Genomic DNA, 10867 nt, shown 5'->3' with positions numbered 1-10867 from the left:
CCGGGCTCTTCCGGAGCGCTCGCCCCGCCGTCCCCATCGTCCCCAGTGGGCAGGCAGGCCAGGACGCCCAGGCAGGCCAAGGACAGGGAGCCCTCTCCCAACGTCCCCTGTCCCCAGGCCTGGGGCCCACGGATGGCACCAGGGGCCACCGCCAAGCCTCGCCCGTGTCCTGGGCGTCAGGACGTCCTCCCAGCGATCAGACCGGGGCTGCAGGGTTTCAGGATAAGGACGGCCTCACACCTTCTAGGCCAAGACTCCCACACCTACTGTAGGGTTTGCCTTGGATTCAGGAGCCTAGGATCGTGGGAAGCTATTGCCCATCCCTGCCCCGGTGGCACTGTCATCTTCTGGGCCTCCAGAATGAGGGTACCGGTGCCCACGTGTGTGCACACAGGGACCTTGTGGGCCTGGAGGCATGGACACACCAAGGAAGAACATGTGGTGGGAGGTATTTCCTGCATGGGACACCCGCCTCCAATGTCATAGATATGATGCCACAGTGGCCTGGGGACGTCTGGAGGAAGCACCTGCTAGGATAATCCCTATGCCACAGGCAAGAGGCAGACCATCCCCGACGGGCACAACGGCTTCTCCGGGGTGGAAACCAGGGAAGAATGGAAAGTTGCGTCTGAACCCAGGTGTGTTTCCAGGCTGGGGCCCTGGCTGCACACAGTCCTTCCCTGGGGCCTGTGGAGAGGGGTGCGGTTGTGTCACTGTGTGCACACAGGCCATTGCCTGCGGGGTGGGGGGGGGCATCGGCAGCCCCGAGCGCTGCTCCTGAAGCTTCCTCCAGGAGTGGACTCAGGGAGGGGGTCCCAGGCAGTGAGGTCACTTCTTTCACAACAGAGGCCAACAGAACTTGGAACCCCTGCCCGGGGCTACATTCTAGTGCAGCCCCACCTCAGGCTCACTTTCAGGAGACTTTTGCTACTGAAAGATGTTCCCTGATAGATATACCAGTTGGGAGGATCTTGAGGAACCCCCGGAATGCGGCTGCTTCGAATGGTGGAGCTGTTGGTGCGACCGTCAAACCCAACGCCTCAGGGAGTTTTTCAGGAGGTGCCGGAGGGTAATACAGAGCAGGCCAGGCCAGGCCAGGCCACCTGTGCCAGCCATCCTGGGCAGCCCCAACCCCTCCTCTTCAGTTTCAGGGAACCAGGGATGTGTGGGCAGGTCGCATCCAGGCTGGAGGACCTTGCAGGGGAGCAGGTTCCCCGGTGATCCCTTCAGGGTCACCCTGATGTCACGGTGGGCAGGGTGGAAACAGGATTACCGGGGCGCCTCTTACCCGACTTGGAGTTAACCCAAGGCCCTGCAGCAGCATCCCTTTGCTCTCCTTGAGGGAGGTGTGTGCCGGCTGTGCTGTGGTGGGTCTGCAATGGAGTCAGCTGGGTGTGCGGCCCGGCCGAGGCGGCCAGACCGGGCGCTCAGGCCTCCTGCCTGGCTGCCCTGCAGTCTTTACAGAGCTCCACATGGGAGATACGGAGCGCCGCGCGGGAATATGAGTGCCGGTGGAAGAGGAAAGAGAAAATCCGCCACACCCCAGGGTCCAGCACATCCTCCGAAGACCTGCAAGGGTTGAAGGTGAGTGCAGGGGCTGGGGCCACCCGACACCCAGGGCCCCGATGCAGCAGGAAGGGCCCCGGGTCCCAGAAGCCAGCCTGTGCTCCCCTGGGCTCCCCCCTAGACTTCTGCTGCTACAGGAGTCTGGATTCCCCTTCTCCCCAAACTTGCCCCCATGGCCCTGCCCCTGCCAGGGCCAGATGCAGAGTCTCTGGGCACAGATTTGTAGGAATATCAGAATAGAGCCTTCAGGGGTGCCTGGTCACCCAGTGGTTTAGCGCCTGCCTTCTGCCCAGGCCCTGATCCTGGAGACCCAGGATCGAGTCCCGCCTCGGGCTCTCTGCATGGGGACTGCTGCTTCCTCTCTGTGTCTGCCTCTCTCTCTCTCTCTCTCTGTGTGTGTGTGTGTGTGTGTGTCTCGTGAATAAATAATAAAAACTGTTTTTTATAATGCTTTCTTTTTAAAGATTTTATTTATTTATTCACGAGAGACAGAGAGAGGCACAGACACAAGCAGAGGGAGAAGCAGGCTCCACGCAGGGAGCCTGATGTGGGACTGGATCCTGGGTCCCCAGGATCACGCCCCGGGCTGAAGGCAGTGCTAAACCACTGAGCCACCCGGGCTGCCCATAAAAACGTTTGAAAAAGAGACACACCGTGTCTCATCGCACACGCTCTCTAGTAGTTTGCACTGTGCTATGCTTTCTCCTAACTGGTGCTCCCAGGAGGCCCCATTGGCCTGACGTCCTTCCCCACCTTCTCCAAGGCTTGAGCATGGTCCTGGTGAGTTGGGAGACTTTTGCCCAAAGGGACACGGGGCTCACTGTACTATGTCTATCGCTCTGCAGTTAGGTTTTGAAGGAGCGCATCCCTGCCCCCCGTCCCCCCGGGGTCAGGCACAGGGGCCTCGTGTGCTGCACAACATGTCAGAGGCCAGTTGGTCCCAACAGCCACTGAGCCCTTCACTGATGCAGGACTTCGATGCGATTCCCTTCTGTTGCCAAATCACAGGGTGGCGCTGAACATCCTGCAGCCCTCACGCCCTGGGCCCTCCCACCCAAGGAAAGGTCTCCGTGTGGGCACCTCGACACAGGGACGTGTGGTCAAATTCAAGGGGTGAAGCCGTTAATGCAGGGAGGTGCTGTCAAAACTCAGCTGACAAGCGGCCCTGGGAGACTCACCCCTCCCACTTGAGATCCTTGTATTGATCCAAATTTTTTTGAAAATTTATCCTCTAAGATTATTTCCTTATTGGATAGTTTGTTTAAGAGACAGGCAGAGAAGCAGGGAGCAGAAGAGGGAGACACAGGCTCCTCAAGCACACTCTGCCCCAAGCGCAGAGCCTGCCAGGGGCGGGATCTCAGGATGCTGAGACCATGACCTGAGCCACAACCCACAGTCAGATGCCTAGTGACTGAGCCGCAGGCGTCAAGCCCCGTGTTCCTGCTGTGGGCACTCCTGCCCCCCCCCCGCCCCCCGCAGCCACTGAGAGCTCGGGCTTTGGTCTGCGCTCCAACTGCCAGGTGGTCTGGAGGCTACAGTGCAGGCTGCACGTCCCCTCTGTCCCACCTCAGGCTGAAAGGGCCTCAGCCCTGAGAAAGAATCGGATCTTCCCGACCACCCCCAGCCGGAGGGAGCTGCTGGAGCAGCAGGTAGAAGAACTGGTGCCCGCCTTGCTGTGCTTGGACGACCTTTCCATTGTTCAATTTATGGAAACATATCCTGAATTTGGCACCACCGAAGAGATCCTGGACCTGCTGTTTGCAAAGTGAGCACCCTGACCCTCCACAGCCCAGGGGGATGGGCCACCTACTGGTTGGGAGTCTTGGGAATGTTCCTGAACTTCCCGGCCCCTGGGGCTGCTCCTCTGACTGGAGTTGAGTCACACAGGGCCTTGTTGGGTCCTGTAGGGAAGCCCCTGGGGCCAGGCCTGTGGCAGGTCGGCTAGAGGGGCTGTGATTGTGCTCAGCAGTCATCGTTCTCTCCCCATGACGAAGCCTGTGCCGCCTCCCCACCGTCACCAGGGTCTTGAGCTGGCCTGTTTTGCCACTGAAAGGGAGGTTTGAGTCCATCTGGGGTCTGTGTCCTGGGGCATTCAGGGTAGGGGTCCCCGGGGACACCGGGGCGCCCTGGCCCACTCGGATGTAGGCCATGGGCCTGGCCAGAGCCCTTTCATTCCTCAAGCATTCAGGAGGACCCAGCAGGTGCAGACGCTTCTCTAGGAGCTGCCCGTGGCCCCACGCACAGAGCTGATGGCCTCCCAGGGTTCTGGACTAGTTGGGGTTCAGAGGGTGACAGCAACTATGAGGAGAGGTCGGGTCCACAGGACGGTTCATGTGAGGCCCCCCGCCCTCCTCTAGGTATCGATGCATCCAAGCGTCCCCCGAGAAAGGAGAAATCCAGATGCTCTGGGAAAGGTGAGTGAGCTCTGGCTCATGCAGGAGGGCCTTCCCTCTCCAGGAGGGCAGCGAGGGGACTGTGGGTCGGAGGGGCTGCTGGACCCTCACCCGTCAGCAATTCCTGTGGCAGGGTAAAGGTCTGAGGCCCCTTCAGGAAAAGAGCAAAGGAGACCCGTGGGTGAGGTGCGGGCGGGCTTTTTGGGAGAGCACTGGGACCCCAAAGGGAGACCTCCTCCATGCCCATCCCCCCCAACCCTGTCTGCCCCACACCTGGGACGCAGAGCAGAGGGTGTGGGGAGCGTCACCCTCACCAATCTGGTGGCACCTGGACCCGGGTGCATGGCAGGTGCTCAGGAGAGCCAGTGAGTGCTCACGGACCAGACGGCCCCCGCCCCGGGGGAGATTAGAGTCAGTGGAAGGACACCCCCTGGGGGCCCCTCGTGAGGGAGGCAGGGCAGACCCACGGGAGGGAGGTTCCCTGGGAAAGACAGTGATGGTCACACCGCTGGTCATGGGCTCCCACGCACAGAGGCTTCGTGCCAGCCCCTCCTCAGTGAGCAGGCCTGTGGCAGGCAGGACCGCCAGGTGGCAGGTGGACAAGGAACAGCACTTGCCTCCGACAGCCCCGTGCGGGAGGCCGAGGGCCCCGGTTTCCTGCCGGGCTTCCCCGGGACACCTCTGTGTGAGGGAGCCCTGTCTTCTGACGCCTCTGCCCACCTGTCCCTCCCCAGCACCATGACCTCCTTCCTGACCATCTGGCTGACCTACTACGAGGAGGACTTCGACGATCCCCCAGAATTTCCTGCCCTGACAAAGCTGATGAATTTCACGGGGCAGTACTTGCCAGACTCAACGCTGGACCGTCGAGTCAACAGTTACTCTGAATATTTAAGAAACCTCCATCAAGCGGAGTTTCAGGGTGGAGGTGAGGAGGACTGGGGTGGCCGAGTGGGGACAGGGTGGGCCACACAGATCAAGCCTCCGTGCTGCTGGGCCAGGAGCACTGGGTAGGCTCACACCCCATCCCCACGGGCTGCAGTCTGGGGAGACCTCCCAGGGCTCTTGCACTCACACACGTTGAGCGGTGGGAAGAGGGTCCTTGATTTGAGAGGAACGTGGAAAGTCCATCCTGGTGATAATACTTTGTCTTCTTGGAGATGATACTGTGTCTTCGGACCGCGAGCAACACCGTGAACCACCCCAAGAGCGCGCCCGAGCTTCGACGGAGGGGCCTGCTCCACCTTCAGGGTCTCAGGGGATGGAGCTGGTCCTGGCCGATGCAGCTGAGGGATCGGCCCAAGCCCTGATGCCAGCTGCCGTTTACAAGGTAAGACACGTGATGGTCAGACCTCTCCATCCCTGTGCTGACCCGGAAGAACCACCTGCACCCTTGGGAGCGCTGGAGGCCGAACGGGCCCCACCACCGGCTATCGAGGTCATCAATGGGCCGGAGCAGCCGCCTCACTCAGGGGAGCAACCGGCTTCGGACCCCGAGCAACACCCGGAACCACCGCGGCAAGAGCCCGCCCGAGGCCGACTGTGGGGCCTGCTGCACCTTCAGGGTCTCAGGGGATGGAGCTGGTCCCGGCTGCTGAAGCTGAGGGTTCGGCCCGAGCCCTGATGCCAGCTGCCGCTTACAAGGTAAGACACGTGATGGTCAGACCTCTCCATCCCTGTCCTGACCCGGAAGAACCACCTGCACCCTTGGAGCGCTGGAGGCCGAACGGGCCCCACCACCGGTTATCGAGGTCATCGATGGGCCGGAGCAGCCGCCTCACTCAGGGGAGCAAACGGCTTCGGACCCCGAGCAACACCCGGAACCACCGCGGCAAGAGCCTGCCCGAGGCCGACTGTGGGGCCTGCTGAAGCTCCTGGGCCTGAGGTGATCGAGCCGGTCCCGGCTGCTGGTGCTGAGAGCTAGGCCTGGGACGAGATGACGGCTGCTGAGGTCAAGCCAAGGTACCTGGTGGTCATACCTCAGATTCACTGGCCCGACCTGGAGGAGCCACCTGCTTCTTGGCCACCCCAGAAGGAGGAGCAGGTCCCGGCGCTGGCTCTCGAGTTCATCGAAGGGCCAGAGCTGCCACCTGCCTCAGTGGGGCCACATGGCTCGGCCCCCGAGCAGCAGTTCGTGATGGCTGCAGCACAATTGAAGCCTCCCCTCCCCTTTCGTTGTGCTGTTTCTGTATTTTGTGTTTTTCATAATTTCTTCATGAATTTTATTTGTAATAAAGGATAAGTTAACTTTATGCAAAATTGACTCTGATGCTTTTAAATAATACATCGTGGTACTTTAGGTCCATTCATACTTCCAAGCTCGTTCTATGAGGCCAGCATCACCTTAATTCCAAAACCAGACAAAGACCCCACCAAAAAGGAGAATTATAGACCGATATCCCCGATGAACACGGATGCAAACATTCTCAACAAGATACGAGCCAACAGGACCCAACAGTACATAAAGAAGATTACTCGCCATGACCAAGTGGGATTGATCCTCTGGATGCAAGGCTGGTTCAACACTCGTAAAGCAGTCCATGGGATGGATCACATCAACAAGAGAAAAAACAAGAACCAGATGATCCTCTCAATAGATGCAGAGAAAGCATTTGACAAGATACAGCATCCATTCCTGATCAAAACTCTTGAGACTGTAGTGATAGACGGAACATTCCACAGCACCTTCAAACCCATCTACGGAAAGCCCATAGCAAATATCATTCCCGATGGGGAAACACTGGGAGTCTCTCCCCGAAGATCAGGAACACGACAGGGACGTACACTCCCACCACGGCTACTCAACATACTACTACAAGTCCTAGCTTCAGCAATCAGGCAGCAAAAAGAAATAAAAGGCATTCAAATTGGCAAAGAAGAGGTCAAACTCTCCCTCTTCGCAGATGACATGATACTGTACCTAGAAAACCAAAAGACTCCACCCCAAGATTGCTAGAACTCATACGGGAAATTCGGCGGCATGGCAGGATACCAAATCAATGCCCAGAAATCAGTGGCATTTCGATACACTAACAATGAGACTGAAGAAAGAGAAATGAAGGAGTCGGTCCCATTGACAACTGCACCCAAAAGCATGAGATACCTAGGAATACACCTAACCAGAGAGGTAAAGGATCCCGACCCGAAAAACTACAGAACACGTCTGAAAGAAACTGAGGAAGACACAGAGAGATGGAAAACTATTCTGTGCTCCTGGATTGGAAGAATTCATGTATTGGGAAAACGTCCACGTGACCCAGGGCAATTTACACATGGAAGGCAATCCCTATCGAAATACCATGGACTTTCTTCAGAGAGTTGGAACAAATCATCTGAAGATTAGTGTGGAATCAGAAAAGACCCCAAGTAGCAGGGGAATATGAAAAAAGAAAACCAGAGCCGGAGCATCACAATGTTGGATGTCAAGTTGTGCCACAAAGCTGTGCTCATCAAGACAGTGTGGTACTGGCACAAAAACAGACACACAGATCAACGGAACAGAACAGAGAATCCAGAAGTGGACCCTCAACTCTATGGTCAACTAATATTCGAGAAAGCAAGAAACACCATCCACTGGAACAAAGACAGTCTCTTCACTAAAGGCTGCTGGGAACATTGGACAGCCACACGCAGAGGAATGAAACTGGACCATTCTCTCACACCACCGCACACAAAGAGAAACTCAAAATGGATGAAAGATCTAAATGTGAGACAAGAAGCCATCAAAATCCTAGAGGAGAACACAGGCAACACCCTTCTTGAACTTGGCCACAGCAACTTCTTGCAAGATACATCCGTGAAGGCAGAGAAACAAAAGCAAAAATGAATCACTGGGACTTCATCAAGATGAGGAATTCCGGACAGCAAAAGAAACGCTCAACAAAACTAAAAGACAACCCACAGAATGGGAGAACATATTTGTAAATGACCCGTCAGATAAAGGGCCAGTGTCCAAGATCTCTAGAGAACTCATTCAACTCTACAGCAAAGAAACCAACAATCCAATCATGAAATGGGCAAAAGACATGAACAGAAATGTCACAGAGGAAGACACAGACGTGGCCACCAAGCACATGAGACAATGCTCCGCATCACTGGCCATCAGGGAAACACAACGCAAAACCACAATGAGATAGCACCTCACACCAGTGACAATGGTGAACGTTAAGAAGACAGGAAACAACAAATGTTGGAGACGATGTGGAGAAAGGGGGACCCTCCTGCACTGTTGGTGGGAATGTGAACTGGGGCAGCCACTCTGGAAAACTGTGTGGAGCGTCCTCAAAGAGTTCAAAATAGAGCTGCGGGCGAGCCAGCAATCCCACTGCTGGGGATTTACCCCAAAGATACGGATGCAGTGAAATGCCGGGACCCCTGCACCCCGATGTTTCTAGCGGCAATGTCCACAATAGCCACACTGTGGAAGGAGCCTCGGTGCCCATCGACAGACGAATGCATAAAGATGTGTTCTACCTATGTAATGGAGTATTCCTCAGCCAAGAGAAATGACAAATACCCCCTATTTGCTTCGACGAGGAGGGACCTGGAGGGTATTACATTGAGTGAAATAAGTCAATGTGAGAAGGTCAAACATTATATGGTCTCATTCTTTTGGGGAATATAAAAATTAGTGACAGGGAATAAAGGGAAAGGAGGGAAAATGAGTGAAAATATCGGTGAGGGTGACAAAACATGAGAGACACGTGACTCTGGGAAAAGAACAAGGGGTAGTGGAAGGGGAAGTGGGTGGGGGGTTGGGGTGACTGGGTGATTGGAACTGAGGGGGGCACTTGGTGGGATGAGCACTGGGAGTCATGCTACATGACGGCAAACCGAACTCCAATAAAAAAAATCGTTTTAAAAAGAAGGGTGAACCCGCGGCGCCCGGCCCTGCGTCTCCACCCTGTCGGGAGCAGTGTGGGGCGAGCGAGACGCCGGCCACCCGCTCTCCTCCTGCTGCTGCTGCGTGGGCTCTGCTTCCTTTGCTCGTGCTGGGCCCGGGGAGCGGGTAATGGGCCGGCTGCTGCCGAGGGGGGCGCGGGGGGCCCTCGCCTTCATCTCTCTTGCACACTCCTGCTTGCGCTCTCTTGGTGTGTGTGCGTCCGCCGACTGCTCAGCCCCGTCGGGGAGACCAGACTGGGGCTCTTGGTCGGCGCTGCCGGATGTGGGGACACCTTCCCGAGTAGGCCACAGACGCAGCAGGAACTGTCCTCCCACATCCTCTGTGGGGCCTGGTCCTTTCGGGGAGCCGACCGGGTGCCCTCGGAGGACACAGCCGCGGTCTTTGCTCCTGCCTCTGCTCTGCCCGTGGGGCCTGAGCTACCCCAGGCCCGCAGGCCGCGTGCCCGCTGCTCTGTGGGGCTGTCAGCTGGCAGGTTTCCTGGGACCTTCCCTCTGGGGCTGTCCTGGGGGCTGCGGAGGACTCCTTTCTAGGCGATGGTTCCTCCAGAAACGGCCCCCTTCAAACGGCTTGAGTAGGCGGGAGCTGACTCGTCCGTCGTGTGGGGGCAGGTTTGTGGCTCCCGGTGGCCAGAAACGTGTGGGGATCCCTGAGTATGTCCGAAGCAGCCCCTGGGAAGCATCGGGTGGCTCTCGTGCCTTCGAAGGAGCTGCAGACACCAGATGGCTGGGAGGAGCGTCGCCAAGGGGGCGCAGAGCTCTGCCCCCATAGTTGGGCCGCAGCCTGTTGCTGGAGCTGCTGTGGCCCATCCTCAGTGTCCCCAGGATTTGCACACCTGTCCCATGTCCCAGGGTAATTATGGCACGCACGTGCATGAGAACCGGCCTCGATGGTCTCGTCGGGGTCTCTGGTGTGACGACGTGGGACGTGCACCGTACGCCAGCTACTCGGGAGACTGGGGAGCCATGGACTCCATGGTCCGTCGTCTTCTCTATCTGACGTCGTTTTCAGTGTTGCGTTTCGGCCCACCCCGCCTGCCGTGGCAGCGGCTCACCAGGGTCAGAGTGGCGGGCTGGGGCACGGGGCCATGCGGCCGATGGCGGGCCGTCCTCGTGGGTGTCCTCTGCCCATTGCTGCCGGCCTGGGCCCTGGAGCCGGTGCAGCCTGCGTGTTTTGTCTCTCCAGACCGGCCGCCGCAGATTGGCCACTGGGCTCAGTCAGCCGAGGTCCGCGGAGACCAGGGTGCCCCGCCCGCGAAGACCCTCTCCAGTGTCGGTTTGCAATAAATCTGTATTTAAGCACTTCGGCGTCCATGTGTGTCACTTGCTTCCGAGACTCTTCTCTGCGTGTGTGCGTTTCCGGAACTCCAGCCACGAGGTCCCTGGCTCACGGACAAAGCAGATGCCACCGTAGGGGTTCCTCAGTGTCTTCTGAACTGTGCCTGCTCTAACCTGTGGTTTTCAGAAATCTGATGAGCTTTCAAGAAAAAGGATTTTCGTTGCAGAGCTGACATGGGTCTCCAGCAGGTTCTGAAAAGCTGAAGTGAGCACAGGATCCCGAAGCTTCAGCCAGAGGACACCGCCCCCCCCACCGGCACCCCGTGGAGCGAGTCTCGCCCTGCGGTGCTGGGCTCACCCATCTGCCTGCACCCTCCCGGGCACAGCACGTCGGCCGCACTCCAGTCCCGGGGACCGTGCTTCTGGGCAGGCTCTGGCGACGCTTCTCGAGTCAATGGAGGATGCGTGGTGGCATTAGCGCACAAGTGCCAGGACCAGAGATTATCTGCCAGGGAGGAGAGGCCCCATCTTTCAACAGTTTGCCCCAAAACGTGTGGGAGGGAAAACAGTATCCATGTTCTACGTAGAAAGGAATGTCTGGGAGGCGGCAGTTGCGGCGTGGAGAGGAGTGAGCCCGGGACTGCCCACCTGAGGACAGACCCACAGCCACCCGGGTCTGCCCCACAGGCAGGCGGCGCTCCCGTGGGCCTCCCGCTGGCACCTGTCCCAGC

At 57.9% G+C, this 10867-nt stretch overlaps 1 protein-coding gene across 1 annotated transcript; it reads left to right on the top strand.

Moving 5' to 3' along the window:
- The first annotated feature begins 415 nt into the window (after nt 1-415).
- Nucleotides 416-6218, top strand: LOC118350921 (ral guanine nucleotide dissociation stimulator-like). The gene is made up of 8 exons (XM_049095273.1): nt 416-448; nt 535-638; nt 952-1069; nt 1456-1584; nt 3138-3331; nt 3924-3980; nt 4694-4887; nt 5120-6218. Exons 1-8 carry the CDS (start codon nt 416-418, stop codon nt 5581-5583), a joined length of 1293 nt encoding a protein of 430 aa, XP_048951230.1. The 3' UTR covers nt 5584-6218.
- The last annotated feature ends 4649 nt before the right edge of the window (nt 6219-10867 follow it).

This window comes from Canis lupus, chromosome 16 (genome assembly GCF_003254725.2).
Source record: "Canis lupus dingo isolate Sandy chromosome 16, ASM325472v2, whole genome shotgun sequence".
In the NCBI taxonomy this organism is placed as follows: Eukaryota; Metazoa; Chordata; class Mammalia; order Carnivora; family Canidae; genus Canis; species Canis lupus.
The sequence above is the reverse complement of the archived record's forward strand: the minus strand, read 5'-3'. Positions and strand labels throughout refer to the sequence as shown.

Excerpts from the sequence above, each read along its gene's own strand:
- LOC118350921 (XM_049095273.1), top strand. The coding sequence starts at position 416 with ATGGACACACCAAGGAAGAACATGTGGTGGGAG. Across the intron at positions 1,585-3,137 it reads AAGACCTGCAAGGGTTGAAG|GCTGAAAGGGCCTCAGCCCT; the intron begins GTGAGTGCAGGG and ends GTCCCACCTCAG. Across the intron at positions 3,332-3,923 it reads CTGGACCTGCTGTTTGCAAA|GTATCGATGCATCCAAGCGT; the intron begins GTGAGCACCCTG and ends GCCCTCCTCTAG.